This window comes from Cupressus sempervirens, chromosome 5 (assembly GCF_028749045.1).
Source record: "Cupressus sempervirens isolate cs-2001-9-10 chromosome 5, ASM2874904v1, whole genome shotgun sequence".
Lineage (NCBI taxonomy): Eukaryota > Viridiplantae > Streptophyta > Pinopsida > Cupressales > Cupressaceae > Cupressus > Cupressus sempervirens.
In genome coordinates this window covers 631,203,591-631,225,256 of record NC_143122.1, presented here as the reverse complement: position 1 = coordinate 631,225,256, position 21,666 = coordinate 631,203,591, and the positions used below count along the sequence as shown (strand labels likewise).

General features: G+C 37.4%; 1 protein-coding gene across 1 annotated transcript in view; it reads right to left on the bottom strand.

Moving 5' to 3' along the window:
- The window catches only part of EMB1873 (porphyromonas-type peptidyl-arginine deiminase family protein), a 74,249-nt gene that overhangs the window by 13,219 nt on the left and 39,364 nt on the right, over positions 1 to 21,666 (bottom strand). Inside the window, exons 3-9 of the mRNA XM_089832135.1 lie at positions 17,068 to 17,181; positions 16,796 to 16,885; positions 16,593 to 16,671; positions 16,323 to 16,378; positions 16,090 to 16,168; positions 15,615 to 15,749; positions 8,354 to 8,583 (exon numbers count right to left, since the gene is read on the bottom strand). Of these exons, the coding sequence (XP_089688261.1) occupies positions 8,354 to 8,583; positions 15,615 to 15,749; positions 16,090 to 16,168; positions 16,323 to 16,378; positions 16,593 to 16,671; positions 16,796 to 16,885; positions 17,068 to 17,181 (783 nt within the window). The remainder of the gene's footprint in view (positions 1 to 8,353; positions 8,584 to 15,614; positions 15,750 to 16,089; positions 16,169 to 16,322; positions 16,379 to 16,592; positions 16,672 to 16,795; positions 16,886 to 17,067; positions 17,182 to 21,666) is intronic.

Sequence of the window (21,666 nt, the reverse complement as noted above, 5' to 3'; positions counted from 1 at the left end):
TTCTCTTTTTAATACACAAATTAAGACTCTTCGACTCCCCTCTGGCTTTCGTCCTATTCCCTTGTGACTCTTCAACTTCCCTTTGGCATTTCGTCTTATTCCTCCTTGACCTTTTGCCCTCTTTATAACATTAATTGACCTTTTAATAATTTGAGTCTACACTCTCATAGTCAATTTTAACATTATATAAAATAAGACTTCAATATTTCTAATGTCCCAAAAAGGGGACATTACAGTTCTCCTTGGAAACCATAAGCTATATACCTCCCTCCTTGATATGGAGTATTCCAAGTATAATGTTGGAAAAGTTGATACAAGTTTGGACAAGGTATGATTTCTCTATCGTGATGAATGGATGGATCAATATTAGACATTGGTCACTGTAATTTTCTTGAAGTTGCTGATTTTTGGGGAAGAGGAAGGATGCAAGCTTCCAATTCCAGACTTTGAAGGATGTCATATAAGAGGTTCGACCCTCTAATGTTGTATATGTAGTGATTGATTCAGCCCATGTATACAAATTAGTTGGCTTAATGGTATAGGATGCTTCCAAGCACCTTTTTTGGACTCCCAATTGTGTTCATCCATTGAAAGACATAGGAAAAATGGATTGGGTGAAGGAAGTGGTGTCAAAAGTTATAAGCGTTGATATTGTCATTTGTAATCATCATAAATCACTTGTTTTGTTAGGACTCTTTCAAGGGAGGAATTTCTCAAACCAATGGATATTGGATATGCCAGCTACTTTAGTTTGTTGGAGAGGATGATTGAGGCACAAAAGCCTCTACAATTAATGGTGGTTAATTCAAAGTGGGGTAGATGAGCTCGGGCAAACACAGTAGGAAAAAATGTGAAATAAAAAAATTTCAACAATGATTGGTGGTCCATAATAAGATAAAATTGTTGCTTTTTGTTTTAATGAATTGCTTATTTTTAGTATTAAATTTCTGATTTTATGAATAAGTAATACATTGCTGATTTTAGTATTGATATTAAGTTAATAAATTGTTGATTTTATTACTAATTTCTGGTTTTTATAATTTTTATTGTTTCTAAGTTTCTATCGTGTGAACTTTCTAAATTATTTTCATTCTTTGTAGATATATTTGTCCCATTATCTCACCTATTGTGCAGGTGATAAGATATGTTGATACAGACTCTCCTGCCTTGGAGAAATTTATGAGACATCTGACAACATTCTTGGACAAATGAGGCAAGCAAAATCATGGTAGAGACACTAATTTAGTAGTTTTTAAGCACATTATGATTAGGCCCATTGTGACATGCATGTGACACACAATGAACACCCCACTCAATATGAGAACCTGCACTCCAAATCCCAAATAGCATGGCTACAAGACCTGGGATATTATTACAAGGTAATTGGTAAATACTTGCTTATTAATAACAGAGACCGAAAGGTCAATTTATACAAAAGGAAGAGACGATGTTTCCTTAGGAAACGATCGTAAAGAATAGAAACATTCTATTCCAGAGAAAGCAAAAAACGAAAGCAAACTAAAGCTAAAGATATATACAAGATAACCATTAACTAATAATAGACGTCTTATCTATTATTGTAATACCCTCCCTTAATGGTTAATCTATCTAACACACCAAGCTGTCCTCTGAATTTGACAAACTTATCAGGACCAAGAGGCTTGGTGAGAATGTCTGCAGTCTGATCTGAGGTAGGAACATACTGCAGATCTATAGTCCCGTCTTCAACCAGCTGTCGTATGTAATGACAATGAACATCCACATGCTTGGTTCGTTCATGGAAGACTGGATTCCGTGCTAACTTGATAACGCCTTCGTTATCAACAAATAGAGTAGTCGGTCCTGCTGGTGACATCTGCATATCCCCAAGCATCCGACGAAGCCAGACAGCTTCACATCCTGCCTTAACAGTCCCTCTGTATTCAGCCTCTGTAGAAGAGAGAGAAGCTGCCTGCTGCTTCTTGCTGGTCCATGTGACTGCACCGGATCCCAAACTGAACACATATCCAGATGTTGACTTTTTATCATCAACAGAGCCTGCCCAATCTGAATCTGTGAACCCACTGAGTTTAGGATTAGAACTCCGAGAATATAGAAGTCCATATTCAGAAGTGCCCTTCACATAACAAAGCACACGCTTTGCTGCCATCCAATGATCAGCCTTAGGAGCTGTCATAAAGCGTGAAATATAGCTAACTGCGAAGCTGATATCAGGCCTAATAGCAGATAGGTAGATGAGGCTGCCTACTAGTTGCCTATACGTAGTATCATCAACGGAAGGAGAATCAGACTTGGCTGATAACTTGAGACCTTTCTCCATAGGTGTAGATGCAGGTTTGCAATCCTGCATTCGGAATTTGTCTAACAAGGCTCTGGCATATTTGGACTGAGAGATGAATATACCAAAAGACTGTTGCCAAACTTCAACACCTAAGCAATAATGCATGAGCCCAAGGTCAGTCATATCAAAAGACTGGCATAAGTGTTGTTTGATTCCCTGAATCAAAGATGCCGAACTGCCAGTGATGATCAGATCATCCACATAGATAACCAGAAGGATGATGTCACTGTCAGTAGTCTTGATGTACAGATTTGAGTCTGAAGAACTCCTCTTGAAGCCTTGATCATTGAGGTACGTATCAATCTTGATGTACCATGCCCGAGGGGCCTGCTTCAAACCATAGAGAGCTTTTACCAATCTGAGAACCTGATGGTCTTTACCAGCAACCTTGAAACCAGGAGGCTGCGTCATGTAGACCTCTTCATGGAGATCACCATTCAGGAAAGCACTCTTTACGTCCATCTGATGGACCTTCCAGCCAAATTGTGCTACCATGGCTAAGACTAATCTGATGGTGCTCATCTTTGCAGTAGGAGCAAAGGTCTCCTCATAATCAATGCCCTGACGCTGAGAAGAGCCCTTTGCCACTAAACGAGCTTTGTACTTATCCAAAGTACCATCTGATTTGTATTTGATTTTGTAGACCCATTTGCAGCTAATGGGTTTCTTCCCTGGGGGAAGATCAGAAAGGACCCAAGTGTTGTTCTTCAGCAGGCTCTGGTGTTCAGATTGCATGGCCTGTTCCCACTCTGGAATTCCTTTAGCCTCGGAATATGTTTGAGGTTCAAACACACTGTGAATGTTGGCCATAAGAGAAAAGTTAACAGAATCTATAGTTTTGCTCTTTTTTCGAGTAGTTCTCCCATCAATGAGCTCATCATCATAAAGATCAGCAAGTGTCTTAGCCCACCACTTAGGCCGGAGAGGAGAATGACCAACAGTAGTACTAGGAGATGCTTGATCAGCAGGATCCTGATCAGAAGAATCTGGATCAAACTTAGGTGAAGCATCTTCAAAACGAGGTGATCCTGCAAGAGAAGCCGGAGGTGGCTATACAGGTATCACTGGCAGGACTGGAGCTGTAGGAGCTACTGGAGCCCTCTCATCAGGTGGACCTAATGGAAGCCGAACTCCCAAATCATGAACCTGCATAGGCTAGTCTGCTGGATCAGGAACAGGAGAAACAGGCATGAATGGTCCTCGCTGCTCATCAAAGACTACATCACGGCTGTATATGAGACGAGATGTCTCAACATCAATAAGGCGGTAGGCTTTGTGAAGACTGCTATATCCAGCAAGCATCAGTTTCTGACTCTTGGCATCCAACTTGGTGCGTGAAGCACCAGGGATCCAAACAAAAGCAAGAGAGCCAAAAACCTTCATGTGACTGATTCTGGGCTTGCGACCTGACCAGGCCTCTTCCGGAGTTTTACCTTTGACCGCCACTGTGGGTGACCGGTTCAACAGATAAACTGCAGTGTTAACTGCTTCTGCCCAAAAACGCTTCGGAACATGTCTGTGTTCGAGCATGGAACGAGCCATCTCGGTGATTGTCCTGTTCCGACGTTCAACTACACTGTTCTGTTGTGGCGTGTGGGGTGTGGTGAACTGGCGTTGGATGCCATGTGTATCCAAGAAGCTGGAGAAAACATTAGAACAAAATTCCCCCCCATTGTCTGATCTAAGAGTAATAATAGATTTCCCAGACTCTTTTTCAACTAAGGGTTTAAACTTCTGAAATACAATAAATGCATCGGATTTCTTTTTAAGGAAATACACCCACATTTTTCTACTGAAATCATCTACAAACAACAGAAAATACTTGTACCCAAGAACAGAAGGAGTGGCCATAGGGCCGCAAATATCAGCATGAACAAGCTGAAGTACTTGAGAAGCTCGCCAAGAATCGCCACTGGGGAAAGGTGTGCGATGTTGCTTCCCAGCCTGACATGCGTCACAAACTCCAAGGTGTTGGGTTTGAATCTCTGGCAAACCAAGAACAAGCTCATCCCGAGCAAGTTGTGAGAGATAATGCACATTTAAGTGCCCATATCACTGATGCCAAAGTGTGCTGATGGAAGATCGCCGAGCAGCCATAGCTAAGTCCTGAGAATCACCAGAATCAGTAAGTCTGAAAAGACCATGATCCTCAAGACCAACTGCAATAGTAGACTTAGTCGCCCGATCAGTGATGGTGCACTGATGTGAACTGAAGGTGACTGCCAAGTGTGGAGAATGTCGCAGCAACTGACTGACCGAGAGTAGATTTAGTTCCATCCCTGGAACGTAGTACACATCAAGGAATATGAGCTTCCTCCCAACAGACTGAATTTGAATGTTGCCTTTACCAACAACCGTGTACTCTTCTCCACCACCAAAGATAACAGAATCTGAATAAGGCTGGTAGTCAGTAAACCAGTCTCTGCGGTGAGTGAAATGTCGAGAGGCACCTGAATCAATGTACCAGGCAGATGACTGTACATGATCTGCGGGTCTTTTAGCCATGAAGGCATAAAAGGCAAATTCCACCTGCTCAGTGTGCTCTGCACTGTTCGCTTTGGGTTGCGAACCTAATTGCTTAGACTGGGCAGCTAAGCGTTTCTGACATGCAACCTTCATGTGACCATACTTGTGGCAATAGTTGCATTGAATGTTCTTCTTTTTGGTACCATCGGATGCTGGAGCAGAAGACTTCTGCTGAGATGGTTGCTGAAACTTGCCCTTATCGTTCTGAAAGGATTTCGCAGCAAAGGCTTGCTCAGTGGAGGTGGAACTGGAGCTGCTACCGAACTATTGTTTCCACCGATCTTGCTGAAGTAGCAGGGTGCAGAGATCAGTGAACTTTAGATCAACACCAGTAGATGTGATGTTGAGAGTCTCGATAAAATGCTCATAGGAATTTGGTAAACTCCGAAGAATGATTACCACAATATCCTCTTCCTCCATCTTGCGACCAATGGCAAGTAACTGATCACGGATTTCCTGAATCCGATTCAGGTGTGCCTGGAGCGAGGTGCGCTCATCCATGACAATAGAAAACAGAGTGTTTTTCAGAAAGAAGGCTCTGCTCTTGTCGGAAATCTCATGAAGACCTTTTAGATGTGTCCAGATTTCGGCCGCTGTCTTGCCGGATGGAATCTGAGAAAGCTGGTCATCAGCTACGGAGAGTTTGAGAAGCATTACTGCCTCTCGATTGTTCAGATCCCATGTATCTTGATCAGGACCCGGAGAAGTCGGACGCTGCTTAACACCCAGAACAAGTTGATCGGTGTTTCGATATTCGAAGATTGCGATGATGCGCTGCTTCCAGGTTCCATAATTGCGACCATTGAATTTGGAATTATGCTCAAGCAGAATATTTGTCAAAGATTCCATGGCATGTTTTTCAATGAAAAACTGTGAAAATCTGTGAAGGCACGTTCTTCGAGGCAAAAATACGGAAGACCCAGAAGAATCAGAGAATGACCCAAAAGAGAGCTCGAAAAACCCAGAAGGAATCTACTGTCGTTTTTTGAATCCGCTGGCTCGAAAATCGAGGCACCCAGAAAAAACGGACGACAACCCAGTTGAGCTCTTGAAAAACCCACCAAGAATCTGCAAACAAAATAAAATTTTGACCCCAAAAATTAGGGTTTTGAAAAAAAAGGCCCTAGCTGAAAAAAGCTTGAAAAAACTTCAGATTTCTTGATGAAAAATGGTCGAATCTGCTTCCCATAGCACGATGACAGACTGAGACGGCTAAGAGCATGAAGATTTGATACAGAAACATGCAGATTTTCACCCCAAAAAAGCGAGTCTTCAAAAAATGGCCACGATTTCCACGCGATTTGCAGACCCGTAATTCGGGAATTTCTCCAAGCAGAAAAACCCTAGGTGGGTTTTGGAGAAATTAGCTGAAATAATTTTGGAAAAATTTAAACAAATAATTTCAAGAAGAAATTATAAATTTTTCCGAAAAAATTTAAGTATTTAGCTCTGATACCATATTACAAGGTAATTGGTAAATACTTGTTTATTAATAACAGAGACCGAAAGGTCAATTTATACAAAAGGAAGAGACGATGTTTCCTTAGGAAACGATCATAAAGAATAGAAACATTCTATTCCAGAGAAAGCAAAAAACGAAAGCAAACTAAAGCTAAAGATATTTACAAGATAACCATTAACTAATAATAGACGTCTTATCTATTATTGTAATAGATGTTGCCTGCATCTAATGGTGAGGAGGTTAAAATAGACTTGGTAAAGGCCCTTGAGAAATACTGAGAAGAAATATAGAAAACTTAGAGAGCAGTAACTAGAGTTTGCGAGCCTTCATGGCCCCACATTCAGTAAACTAGAGGCAAGGATGGATAGACTGGATGGTGGACATGACATGGCAAAGATGTAATAGAGTTGAGGATACCTGCTACATGTCTCCTTCCATAGGTTGCTAGTTCCTTGACAATAGAGAGGAATTGGTCTACATATAACTTTACGCAATTGATAAAGAGGATTAGACATACCTCAAAACAATTGGAGAAATTGGCAAATGTGCATTATGTCTTGCAGATTCAAGACTGACAAATACCTGAGTATCATCAAACTCTAGCTACATGTTGGGATGTTGACCCCAAAGATGCTAGTTCCATTGGATGAGACAGCCTGTTGTAGTGGCAGTGACTCAAATAGGCTAATTAGGGACAATTGCATATTTATATATTCTTATCATATGTAATTGAAACTTGCAGTCTTTGAAAATTTCAATGTAATTTTAATATAACATATATGCACATTTTCAAAGAATTTGATTAAATTTTGTTAAAACTTGATTCATCCATCACTTTCTATGAAATGGGAAATATCAATTGAGCTCTATTATTATGTGTTAAGGTATAAAGAAGTATATGATGATATCCTTATTAATGGCTATCATATGAATACTTGAAATTTTCTATTGTTTCTGAACTTTTGCTCTTTTTTTGTTATAGCTGTCCCCTACAGTCCCCTATTAAATGGCCTCACTCTGTCCCAGTCCCCAAAATGTGTCCCCAAGTCCCTTGCCATCCCAGTCCCAAAAACTTGGTGTAACATAGGCTTCCAATGAATAAATTGTAATAAGTAAAATATGACTTTTTGAATATTTTATTTCTGCTTTAAAATAGAAGAAATAATTACAAGTACAGAAGGCATGAAATGAAATTATTCCTCTGGTTAAACCCATGCTTTGAGATTTCAAGTTTGAAACATTGGATGTTACTGACATTATGTAAAATCTGACCACAGCCTGTGTTGAAGACAATAATAAATGTTGGCTTATTAAAAGTTGAACATTGTTTTAGTCAAACTTATTGTCTTATTGAAGCAACTGCTGAAAATCCTAATCCATCACCAATTTAAGAAGCCAGCTTCAGCTTCTTTTAACAACTTCCAAGTTATTCTCCAAAATTCAAAATTATTTGAATTTTAAAAGTTAATACTGTTTTTTAATAATACTTTAATAGACACTTCGTTGCCCCCATGTCATCCATCCCAAAAATTCATTTAAACCTTTCTCAATCTTCTAATAAATTTGAAATGTCTATTAGATTATTTTATTGAGTTTGAATGCTTTTGACAGATCCAAGTCCCTCAAAACCTTGCACAGCCCAAAATTATTTGAAAAACTATGAAATGATTTTTTCTGTAAATATGGACGATGAAACTTTATGTGGATTAGTTTCAAATGTTATTTCCATATCCATCCCTTAAGAACTAATCCTTGCAAGATGTAATGCCCCTGAAACATGCCTTGAATATCTAAATATCTAATACAGAAACTAATTAATTAATTAATTAATCAAATTAAATTAAATTAAAGAATCTCAAAAAAAAAATCCGCCAAAAATCTAAAACTTCTGTCTACAGTTGCAAAAACATTTCAATCATTTTCAGTACTTCTGTAAGCATGTAAATGCTTGAGCCATGGACGTATAGAGACATCCAAACAAACTTTATTTTACATATAAGAAGGAATATGAGCAATGGACTCACTTTGAGACCTGCTGCCTCTTCTTCTGTCATGAAGAGAGGCCTTGGTATACACAACTTGATGATCTGCAGCATTCGTCCTTGTGCATCTGTGGCCTTGGAAAGAATAGAATAATCTTCAACTGAGCGTTCATATTGCGGATCGTGTTCATCATCAGTCCATGCTAGCATAACCACCCCAGGCTTCACAAAGCAACACATATTGTCCACATGTCCATTGGTGTCATCATCTCCTGAAAATATATATGATGGAAAAGGACACAATTTATATAGCAATCCAATAAGCACATATAGGAAATGCCAATACCACTACTCAAAAAAGTTCTCAAAAGTTTAAAATTGGAAAGAAAAGCAATGTGAGTCATCAAACTCCGTAGAAATTAATATTAGAATAATTTAGCATCTTTTAATATTTTAGAATCTTTTGCTATTTTTAGAATTTTTTTAGATTCTTCTGTTAATGATAATTAAGAGTTTTATTTACTAATTTATTTTAGTCTACTATTTTTTTTAGAAGACTTTAGCTTTAGTTCGAAGCTCTTGTAAAACTGCTATATGTCCCCATTAAATCCATTAGTTCATGTGTACAATTTTTTAGTTTCATGGCATCAAAGTGGAAATTATTTTGGGCATTTTCTTTTGTGGTGAAAAATCAACAGTTTTTGTTCATCATCTACATGTCTCAGAATCATTCAACTTCTTCCAACGCACAAAAATCATGGCATCCACAGACGAAAGAAAAATTGTAGGTCTTTTTCCATGATTTTCATCGCATTTATTTCCCTATTGCTTCCATTTTTGCAAACTAATGCAATTTTTTATGTTTTTGACTCTATTCGAGTTGTATTTTAGACACATGACAACCCTTTGCACACAATTTTGTCTTGTTTTCCAGCCATGCACTAGGTCCATTTTTTTTCTATTTTGTTAAGCCCACAACCTTTGCTTGAAAATACTTTTTTTGCTTGCAATTGTCAACTTGACAGCTATATTTCTAGGTGTTTTTGAAGCTTTTTCAAACTCAACTAGGTTTCTGCCGACTTCTGTCCTCTTAAAACTTGGCCAGGATTTCTAAGTGTGAATTCACGGGATCTATATTTTGTAGGCACCTTCAGGGACACTTACAAATCTTGTGTCTAGGGTTTTTTAATTTTTAGACAAAACAATGCCCAAGGGTTTCATGTCATTGCTTCTACATTTTGAGATTTGAGCCTTGGGGGAATTTTTGGGAGTCATGTCAGTTGATATTAACTTCTGCCTCAGTTTTCATGCCTTCCACAAGGTTGAACAACAACCTCAATATCTATGATGGCATCTTTGACCAACATTATGTTGGAGGGCAATCAGAGATTCAACATCTGCAAGGAGGGCATGATCACAATATTTGAACATCAGTGTCTTGACAAAATTGTATTAGGTATAAAAAACACATCCTACAAGTTGGAGTAGACCAAGACAAGTTGAATGAGCATAATCAGGAAGTTGTTGTGCTTATCGAATTTTTGTATCGATGATCAACTCCCTTAGATGCCTTATATGGTGAAATAGCTAAAGAGATTTGGGAACTAAAGGATCTTTATGAGACAACCAATAAGAGACAAGCTTTCTTTCTGAAGAATATGTTGCTTTCTATCATGATGATGAGAAGATGTCTCTCTAGGCAGATCTTATGAAGATCAAGAACATTCGTGACGAGTAGATATGGCAGTGATCACACTAAAAAGCTTGCCCCAATCTTATGAGCAATTCATTGAGATGCCCATTATTACTTCCACTAGAGTTGATCTGAAGTTTCTTGATCTCTGCAACAAGCTTTTGCAGCAGAATAGAATAGATGGAAGCAACAGTTTAGAAGCAGTGTTAGTTCATCCTCCACAAAACAGGTGGCCTTCACAGCCCAAGCCTTAAAAAAAACAAAGGTAAACCTCAATCCTGCCAATATAAAGCAACCACCTAAACCTTCGACATCTTCAAAAGAAGTGTTCAATGAAATTATTGTCACAAGTTTGGTCACATGAAGACAGATTGCAAGAAACAATTGGCAGTTGTATAATCTATAGAGGGAGGATCTAAAGAAAAGGCCCAAGCTGCCGCACATACCAATCAGGAGGTCACCTCTTATCTGTTCATGGTCGCATGGCCATCCGATCAAGAGAAATCATCTGCTTCATACATTAACTCTGGTGCCTCAACATTTCACACATTGTCAAGAATTATTCACAAACTTCATGACTTTCATAGATTCAGTGGTCTTTGGAGGTGGTGAGGAGTACACTGTTGTTGGAAAAGGCGGTGTTGGAAAAGGCAACATTCAGATTTCACTTTGTGGCAGAGACTTGATATTGCTCAATGTATACTTTGTCCAAGGTATAAAGCTCAATTTGTTTACAACTAATCAGATTATGCTTCATTCTCCACTATTGGATGTCCTCTCCAATTTGCACGAGTGCAACATTGTTGACAGGGAGTATCACACTACAATTGCAGTTGGTCCTGAGGATCATGGATTTTAGACTCATCAATATAGGTGATTCTCAGTTGTAGGCCATGGCAGCCAAAAGTACTTCCGTCAGCAATCTTTGGCATAGAGAGTATCGACACTTGAATATTACTCTCTCCCAGTTGGTTTGAAAGTGTCTAGTTGATGGATTACTAGAGATTCAGACACACATTCATGGGGTTTATGAAGCTTGTCAGGATAGGAAGCAGCATTGGACTCTGTTTTCAAATGGTGATGCTTGAAGGGCATCTGAGGTCTTGCAGTTGGTTCATGCAGATATCTGTGGAGTCATGAATACTCTATCAGTACTGGATGCAAATATTCTTATTATTTGTTGATGGTTTCAGCCAAAAACTGTGGGTGTATTTCCTTCACCATAAATCAAAGGTGTTCAACATGTTTTAGAAGTTTAAGACCTTAGTGGAAAAAGAGTCATGCTTGCAAACACTCTTCGGTCTGACAATGGTGAAGAATTTTGTTCATCTGGTTTCTTCAACTTCTATTCATCATATCGCATAAAGCATCAACTTACCACACCTTACACCCCACAACAAAAGAATGTTGTTGAGCACAAAAAACGTAATCATTGAGTTTGATCTATGTTTCGAGTATAGAAATGTTTCAAAGAAGTTTTGGGCAAAAGCAGTCTATACTGCAGTTATCTTTTGAATCTGTTTCCCACAAATATTGTTATGAAGATGACCCTAAAGGAAGTTTTGTTTGGACCGAAGCCCAAAATTAGTTATCTAAAGGTTTTTGGTTCTACAACTTATGTTTGGATTCTAGATGCCAAGCACACCAAACTGGATTCCAAGACTCAGAAATTGATGTTCACAGGGTACAGTGATGAGAATAAGGTTTATTAATTGATGGATGTTGATACCGATCCTCTCATATTCTGTCGAGATGTCTCATATTCAGTGATAAAGACTTGGAATGGGTTGATCAGGTGGATCAAGAGGCAGAGGCAGTAGTAATGGCAGAGGAAGCTAGAGCACAAAGAGACCAAATATGAGACAATCAATATCAACCTCAGTGTTCCAACCTGCATGTGGATCAACCTCCTTTAAAGTGATAGGAGATGTGTCAATGTCCAATATCTATCTATGATGCAAGCAAAGATTGTAATGAACAAACACAAGATCATTCTACCTCCTCAAATTTGCTCCAAAAATGAAAAATAGCACTTCAAATTTGTAGAGGCCTCCTCCAAACCCTTCTTTTAACTCCTCTAAATGCATAAATGGAAGCTATTAACTTGCACAAACAATCAACAATCAATACCTTAGAGCCAATCGATCTACTAGGTTGCTCTTCAATACCTCAACATATTTTATCTTATACCACATTTCCTCGTCCTTGTGTTTGCAAATGAAAGAATTCTTTTTAGGGTTGAGTGACAACTATAAACCAAAATAGAAAGAGCCTTTTCATATAAAAAATGTGTTTCTTTTTCTAATTTTATAACTAGCGACAAGGTCGAGTCTCAGGCTCAAGACTCAACAAATCAGCCCAAACTCAGTCCAACTTCATTAAGTATGATTCATAGGACTCAAAATGGGTGCCTCAACTCCAATAACTATGCTAGGACTTGGTAGGATGTGACCCACCTCAGGTAGTGCCAATAAGGTGTGGTGATCATGGGTTTCACTACTTCTAATTCGATGGTGTGTTCAAATCCTCTATTTGGGGTTAGTCCCGAGGGAATATCACCAAATACCTTCCTATGTTTATTCAAAATGGATTGGATATCAATGTGAATTGTCTTGTCTTGGTTGAATATTTCATCAAGAATCATACATTGTGCAACCCACTCTCATTGCTCCCATCTGAATATCCTCCCCATCCTTTTGGATGAGACTACCTTTGGGGATCCAAGCCTTATTATCAAAGTCAACCATTTTTGCATTTCAAATATACCCCGACCATGTTCATATTGTATTGGTATAGTATAAAAACCAATACCCACCTATAGGAATCACTTGTCTTAATGGTGCTCATAAAAGGAGGAGCAAGTTGATGGATAAACACCTACAAGTAGGTGGACAAGTTAATGTCCTCAATACCTCTACATTTGGCACTCACGATTTTTGAAAATCTTATAAAACAATATTTGCGCCTTGTCTTTTCTTGTCATAAGCTTGCCCTTTGCATCTTGGTTTCCTCTAATGTTGATTAAAAAACAAGTTATGACAACCCCTTTTAACCTCCACAAGTGGTTTTGAAAACCATCCCAAAACTTCAACAAGGACAAAACATGCACTTTCCTTCAATTCCTTCGCAATCAACAACAAATGGCAACAAAAGAGCCACCAGTGGAAGCCTTCTATGGTTATGAAACCATCAAAAACATTTGCCAAAGCATAGGAACATGTTAATTTCCTTTCCTTTCTCAATAGTTCCCAAAGGTCAGTTGTGCTCCAACGAGGTTGTGGAGGCATCATCAAGAGCCAACATAGATTTTGAAACCTCTAAGAAACATCAACACAAACTTTTCTTCATCTTCCTTTTCATTTCTTATTCAAGCAAGTAGGTTCTCATAACCCTATTGGGCCATGACAGGGATGTGAGAACGTTGTTGAGAGCTTACAATAGTTTCAAATCCCTCAAAATATGCCAAATAGCACATGAACCATCTCCAAAACTTGTCTTTAGAAACTTAGCCTCTGCTTGAAGATCAAACGAGTAAAAAGGATTTTGGGAGCCAACATAGTTTCCCGAACCTCCATCATTTCTTGATGAATCACATGAAATGAGTTTTCATCAAAAGTTCTTAGAACCATTGTCGAGCTTTGACAAAGTTGTAAAAACCTTGTTGGCTTCCAACAAAGTTTCCAAAACCTCAATGAAAGGCCAACACAACAAAAGCTTAGACTTTTTATGGTTAGATCAATGTCGGGTGCAAAGAAGATTGTGAAAACATTGTCAGCTCCCAATAGAAGTTTTAGGACCCTTACAATAAGCCAATGAAACAACATAGGCAATTTTAAAATTTCAAACTTAAAGAATTGACATAAAAGAAAAGGCCAAAAGCAACAAAGGAGAAAATGGTTCATCTGAATAATATCTCATACTGATATTAATAATTGACCATCAAGGGAAAACTGCAGAATTCTAGAGCAACATAGCAAAATGAGACAACAAAATAGGTAACAACACATCTTATCAAGGGCACCCGCTTTTTGGTTGTTGTGTGCAATTTCAAAGTGACATTAGAGGCATGACAATTGACTATGGAGTTGTGCAATTAGAGAAATTTGAGATGTCAAGGATATTCAGAACAAATATGCTCAATGAATCTAAACATTCAGAAGACAAAACAAGAGTGCAAAAGAGACAACACACATGGCACATGCTAATTGCAGCAAAGACGCCTCCTATTAGCAGATAGTTGCAACTTTCCCTGGCTCTTCACTCGCAGGGTCTTCTATACTATCAATTGGAAAGCCCAAAAAATTACACGTCATTGATTGCTTCTATAATATGTAATACTTTGCACAGTGGGGCCCAAAGGTTCCAAAGTTCTTAAGTGAAACAATCTTATAAGGAACTATTTATGAGCTATGCTTGCACATCTTCGGAATATAAATATTAAGCAAAGAATCTGCAAATATTAAAATAAAATGAACCTAGTTTCACAAAATGAGTGAAGTTTTGGAGATTGTATGTTTTTAGGGAGGAAGTGTATGATGAAAATTTTGTTCTTTCACAAAAAGGTAGACAGTGAGTTTCAAATGAAATTTTCAATCAACAATAGAGACATTTTCATTGCAGGAATTTTATGTAGAAAGAGGCAAATTTCTCATTTGCCATAAGATAAAAATCATTAAACCGTCGAACAGGTAATGCCAATTTATTTGCTGGAGCAGAAAGATTTGCGCAAAATGGCATTTCTTTTGCACAGTTGATCAAGGTGGGGAAGCATAAAGATTCATTCAGCATCTTCTTTATTCTACTCTGCAAAGGCAAGGTTGGGGTAAAATTTTTGGATGTGTAAATCTAGTATGCAATCTACAGATTCTTCAGACTTTTGTGTTTTATATATATTGCAAATTATTTTTAATTCTAGAGAAAAGACCCAAACATTTGTCTAATCTGTCTTTGAGGCATCTGATCCAAATGTGGGTCAATTCAGGTGGAATGGTATACTGAGTTCCAAGCAGACTGTTCTTTGAGGTGTCTTCAGGCAGAATCCTTTCCAGGTCCAAATGTCTCCAAGGTAACTAGTAATTTGTTATATTTTGTCCTTTCTTTCAGTTCCTTTGCAATTGACAGAAAATGGCGGCAAAACTACTAGTCAAAACCTTAGAACAAAGGCAAAGCAGGCCATCATATTACCGCACTCCGATAATAAGTTTGTCACAATTTCTAGATCAGAATGTTCCTGCATCTAGGTCTTGAAGTCCATCCCTTAGGATTTGTGGAATTTACAATTTTGGTTACCAACACTGCCATTGTCCAATGCAACCAGAAACAGAATTTTGGTTTTTCCAACTCAATGAGACCTTGCACAATATTTCATGTTTCTCATCTTTTAGTATTTTGAACTTATTTATATTACAAATTGGCTTAACTAATGTAACTGCTTGACATTATTTGATGGTTTTACCTATGAATTACGCAAGCATAGTTATCTGTTATTATAATGTGCCCAACAAAAAGAATCATGTCTATACAGGAAAAAAAAAATCTAAAAATGAAATAATTTGATTTTGATTAGAGATTTTAAGAAAAAGTTCAATGTAAATGATGCATAGTACCTACCATACAAACCCCAAGGCAGCCAAATAATTTTTTTAATTCCAAGGTACAACTTTAGTTGATGCTCTATTTCTTCTCTGGTAAGGTCAGGATTGCGATTAGGATTAAGTAAACACTCTTCTGTTGTGATGCAAGTACCTGAAGAAATGACAAGGCAATAAACATGTTTCAAGACAGAGTTTGACATGATAAAAATAAGAACTAAGCATAGAATGGAAACTGGAGAATAGCTAGGATTGTATTAAGAAACTCAATGAACTTCACTAAGCCAGGGAAAACTCTTGATGAGTAAAGGATATACTATTTTTAGAAAAGTAACTTCAATTCCATTTACTTAAACAACAACATGTTGAGAAAGAATCATGATAAATTCTGTCGGCCACACTCTAAGCCAGCCTATGCATCCAGGAACCTATAAATGGAAGTCCCTCCAAAACACAGCCACAATAGAAGGCAGTCATTATTTGATAAAACTTACCTTGTCCATCCACATGAATACTGCCTCCTTCCAAAATCATGGAATGTGGAAATCTTACAAGCCTCTCCACATCAAGGATCTGCATTATAAAATGGCAATCTTACAGTTCAGAAGATAGTATGATCTGCTATTTCATTGGCACCACCTGAGTGCCTTAATACTTGTACTTCCAAAAATGTTATCTGTCATTCATGTTTCAACAGTCTAAAGCATATGTATGTTCTTTCCCTTACCTTTCTAGCAACAAGACTGTCAAGATCCCAGTCTCTATAACATCCCTCTATTGCTCCTGTAAACAAAAGGATCTTCAATTAAGTTTGAAACTTACAGAAATCAATATGAGTGGTGCTACTGCTGACAATACAGAAAATAAAATGTACTTGCAATAAGACGTCGTAATAATCACCTCTCCCAACAAGGGGAAAAACAATAATCAGGCATAACATGAGTACCAAACGAAACAACAATGGAAAAGATTATGACCAATGGAAATAAATATGTACCGCCCCAAGAATTGAAATTCCAATCAATGCCTGCTACATTTTGAGTTTTATTTTCTAAAGGCCTGTCAGACACAACAAACTTCAAATGGAAATGTCAGACCATCAAAATAAATTCTATTTAAAGGTATAAATTAACTACATGCAAAACCACTACTAGCTCAAGAGTAAGTTTCCATCAGAATAAAGAGGATCTCAAGACTTACAGTTGGACCAATATCCCGAAACCAAGCATCATTCATGCTCATCTCCAATACCCTAATATTGTGTGGTAACTGATCACGTGCATTAGCCCACTTCATTCCAATAAAAAAGTATAAAACAAAGTTAAAATTAACAAATCACTATTTTGACAATCAAGATCATATTAAAATAGAAAAGAAGATACATAACCTCTATGGAGAACAGGCAATAAGCTATCTAAGCAAGCATAAACTCTTTACACTGCAAAAATTAAGAATTGAAGAATTTGAGCGACCTGTGATGCACTTGCACAGACTGTAACACTCTCAAACTTTGAGATAGCTGAAGCCACCTTGGCAAAGACATGTTGACCATGCACTGCATCTTCACGCCAATTATCAGGGCGCTCCTGCATGATTCCCATAACAGTGATTAGTTAAGGATTCTGCATATAACAAGATTTCAATGCTTCAAGCATCAATGAGTTTCTTCATGTCATAGAAGCAATTTTCAGTCTTATTAGAAAGAGATATTGCTCAGGCTGATTTACGCTATAATCAACATTCAGTTTATTTTGCAAGTATTGTGTCTTTCTTGGAAACCAAATTTTTAGTGAAGATTTCTAAATCAAATACTGAAAAAATGATAGTCTCTTCAAATTTGTCCTCAGCCCATAAGAGCACAAGAAATTTGATCCATGCCTTCATTGTCTATAAAATTATGTTGCATGTGACATCTATGCTTACCCCAGAATGCCAAATAAAATTCACAATGCACAATCTAGTTGCAAAACTTATTGCATGTTTCAGAAAGACAAAAACGGGGAACTTCCTGGATAAGCTGTCCATTTATGACTAAGGTCTTTATCAGAATGCATGAAAGTGTGCTGTCAGGCCAAGTTGCATTGAATCCAATGTAGTGCTACTGTATGATTCATTAAGGCAAGATTCTAGGAGGCAGCAAATTTTATGCATGTAGACCTAACATATTTTGTGCCAGCTTAGTTATGTGTTATCATTGTCACCATAGGTAGCGCAACTTATGCAGTGCTATGAACAGTTAAACCAATGGTTATGTATTAACTGTCAAACATGGATCCTGCAAGTTCAAACAGCACTTCAGCTGTTGGTAAAGACTCTTAAGAGTGTCAATTTTATGACAGGCCCTCTCTGTGTTGCTAGTATTTATCAATCACTGCCTGCAAAATAAAAGCATTGTTTTCTCTCTATTGTGCAATTATTATCTGTGATATGAATCCTTTGCCTGTACTATAACTTGGGGTTTTGGATTAGATGGTGACACAGCAAAACCCATATTTGGCCATGTAGGTGCACAAATGTTGATCATTAACCATGCCAAAGAATACAAAGATAGAGATGCCTGGGAATCACAAGATACATGTCAGTTTGTATGCAAGACAGGCTACTTATTTAGTTGAGCTTCTTGAGACTTCCACGGATGATTCTATCAATACATAGACTCATTTGCCCCATTTTGACAGTGATTCTATGGCCTACTATCCGACTGGCCCCTTACAGACAGATGAATAGTTGTATTATGATTAGATTTGTTTGTTTAGAGCAAAAAGTCATTTTCTCCTATGGCAAGCCAAAGAACTCATAATGTATACTTTAATTATGTTTAGTAGCTTAGTTAATACGCAGGTCTATTTTTCGTTTGTGTATATGGAGCTAAGTTTATTCTGTGTTATATTATACATGTTATTTCATTTATGTTTCCGTCAACAATGCATAGGAATACATGTTAGACCTAGGGCTGATATGCAAGTTTCAACCATCCCTACTTTCTGCCTTATGTCATTGCACCTCTGATGTGATCTGGGGGAACAACATGCAAAGGATGATATACCAGCGTATCTGAATATTTAATTTTGGCTATTTAGTGAAGTGCACCTCATCTATATAAAAACCAGCATAGGGAGGAACAAATATGTTCATGGACTGTGGAACACATGATCATGAAGAGCATGTTCTTTAAGAAGAACGCTTGACTTTTATCAGAGGTTTCATGCAAACCTTTTAGATGGTTCCAAATTTTTGCAGTTGTTTTGCTAGAAAGGAACCTGTGGTAGTTGATCATCAATGATGGAAAGTTTGATGAGCATAACGGCTTCCTGATTTTGCTCATCAAATTTATCTTGCTCCTTGTCCTCATCCGCAAGACAATCAGTCTTGCCTAAATCACTTTTATGAAGACATTTGTATCCAAAGATCGTCATCATACACTGTTTCCAAGTATTGCATCTTTCATCATTGAATTTTTGACTCCCCTCAAGCAAAATATTTGTGAGAGATTCCATTACAGAAAACTAAGGTCAAAGGTGATTGACCAAATAGTGGCACGAATATTGCGGCAGAATAAGATCAATATGACAAAATTGTATTTTTAACAAGTCGGATATAAAACAGGTATTGATATCGAGGCCCAAAAGCAAATATCTAGGCATGGATCCCAAGGCAATAATTGTGGAAGACCAATAAAATTTTGCGAAAACCCCAGAAAAGCTCTCGAAAAACCTGTCAATAGTCTGCAATGAAATTTAGAAGCCAACAAAAAAAGCTAAGGGTTTTGAAGAAACCCTAGTCGATTGTCTGAAACATCTCCAGATATTGAGAAATAATGGTGGAAATTTAAAAGCTTGGCCACAGAAGAGATACTGAAGATTGAAAAACTCTGCAGTAATGAGTAGAGATCTCAGATCCACCTGCATTAAATCATCACAGGTGGAACAAAAACCCATTGCAAGTGGAAGATAAACACCACAATGGTCACGCAGGTGCAAAATTATTGATAAAAAATGAGGTTGCAACCCCAGGAATGTCACCTACAAACCCACATTCAGGCAGAAACACAGAGTAACCCATGCACGAACAAAAAGATGCAGGGAACGGGCCAAAAAAGACAAAAAAATGCAATTTATAAATCACGTGTTACAGATTAGAGGGTGTGAGCCATCGGCATGTAGAAAAAATGCCATGGGCAGAACAAATGCGAGCAGAGATGGGTGTAGATGTAAATAAATGACCAAATAGCTGGTCACATGAACAACGAAAAAAGAAGCCACAAAGAACTGCAAAAAATAAGCTTTGTGAATCACGGACAAGAAGCCAAGAAGGGCTTGCGAATCACAAACAAAAAAGCACGAAAACCCTAGATGCCAAGAAAATAATGTCGGAAAAGTTAATAATGAATTATTTCAAAAGGAAATTATAAATTTAATTAAAAAAAAATTTAGCATGGATCTAACATGTAATGTCCCCATTTTTCCCAGCATTGGAGTTTCAGGGATTAGCCTATTATTGTGATCCTCGTAGGCTAATTATTGTGGAGAACGGGTCCTCTGTGGCAGAGGCTTGGCTTGGGAGGGTCTTATCTTCTCCACATTTTGGTAAGCTACAGGTTGGCCTTCGTTTGGCTCAAATCAGACTTCATTTGGGCTTAATTTTGTGTACGTACTATTTGTGGTAAGTTGGTGTCGATCGAGATGGACCCTTTCTATTTTTGGAAAGTGCATTTGGTCACATGGAGAAATAATAGCTATGACTCCTATTTCAGACAACATATTTAAATGATGAGTATTTTGGGAGTTATTATATTTTTAGTGGCCAAATTATTATTATTTATTTAATGGCTTATTATAAAGTTATTATTTAACTTTATAATTTCACTTAAGTTGGGAGTTGAGTTATCATTGGAAAGTGTCATTTATTAATTAGTTAAGCCAAGTCAAGTGAGAGAATTTAGAGGAAGCTTCTAATTAATATTGTGTGGTGAAGCTTCTTGAGTGAGTTACATTTTGGCAACAAAAGAGAATTTGGAAGTTATAAATACAAGCCCATCTGTTGAGAAAAGCATGCTTGGATATTTATTTGCTTTTGTTGCTTTTGTGGCTTTTTCTGAGGTTCTGAATTTGTTGCCCTTGCTGAAGTAAAAGGGTTGTCTGAGAAGTGCTTGGCTATCTACAGCTGTGGTATTGTGGCTGAGCCATTTGAAAATACAATTCAGTCAAAGAAACAGGTTCCTCGTATGCCATTTGAATTTGTTTGTATTTACTTTCAGCAACTAATTTACATTAATCAATCCAATTTGCAAGTATTAGCTGTTTTGGACAGAGAATTAGAAATTTAGAACTGTCATTATTAAATATTTGCAAATAAATTCAGAGATTGTTTGTGATCAGAAATTCAGTATTTGTTGTTGGGTGGTGTAGTAAATAATTTGCAAATCCTACCTTGAAAATTGGTCATCAGAATTATTCAGAAGAATCGCTTGACTTTTTGATAATTTCTAAGTGTGGAAATTAGGAATCGCGGAAATCAACACTTTGTGAATAATGTTCCTTGTCAAGTGTTTGATAAAATGCCAGATCTCTGATTTATAAAGGAAGTTGATGACTGTTAAAGCCATAACCAGCAGGGGTTATTACATAACACCATATACACAGCTAATTGGTAAAAATATTTGATTATAACATGAATGAGCAAGACACCCATTACAAGTTTACAAAGATGACGTTTGTATTTTGAAATAATCATTATTATTAAGCACCTTCTAATAGTTACAAGATTTACAATATTGACCATTAAAAGAATAATAAATAGGATTTTACGGAAATATTATTCTAATAGTAAAAGTCGATGCGTAAGCTGAAGTCAGAGAGAGGAAAGGAAACCATTTGGTGAAGAAGACACTAATTTTACATAGAGTGGAAGGATATTGTACGATACTAATCACTTTTGGATGAAACATATCCCGACCTTGCTGACCACGTAGACAACTCATCTGTACAATCAATATCGAACAAGGAGTATGAATGAAATCTTGAGCTAACAAACATCCCACCACATTGAGAATCTATCCATCTCAGAAGAAC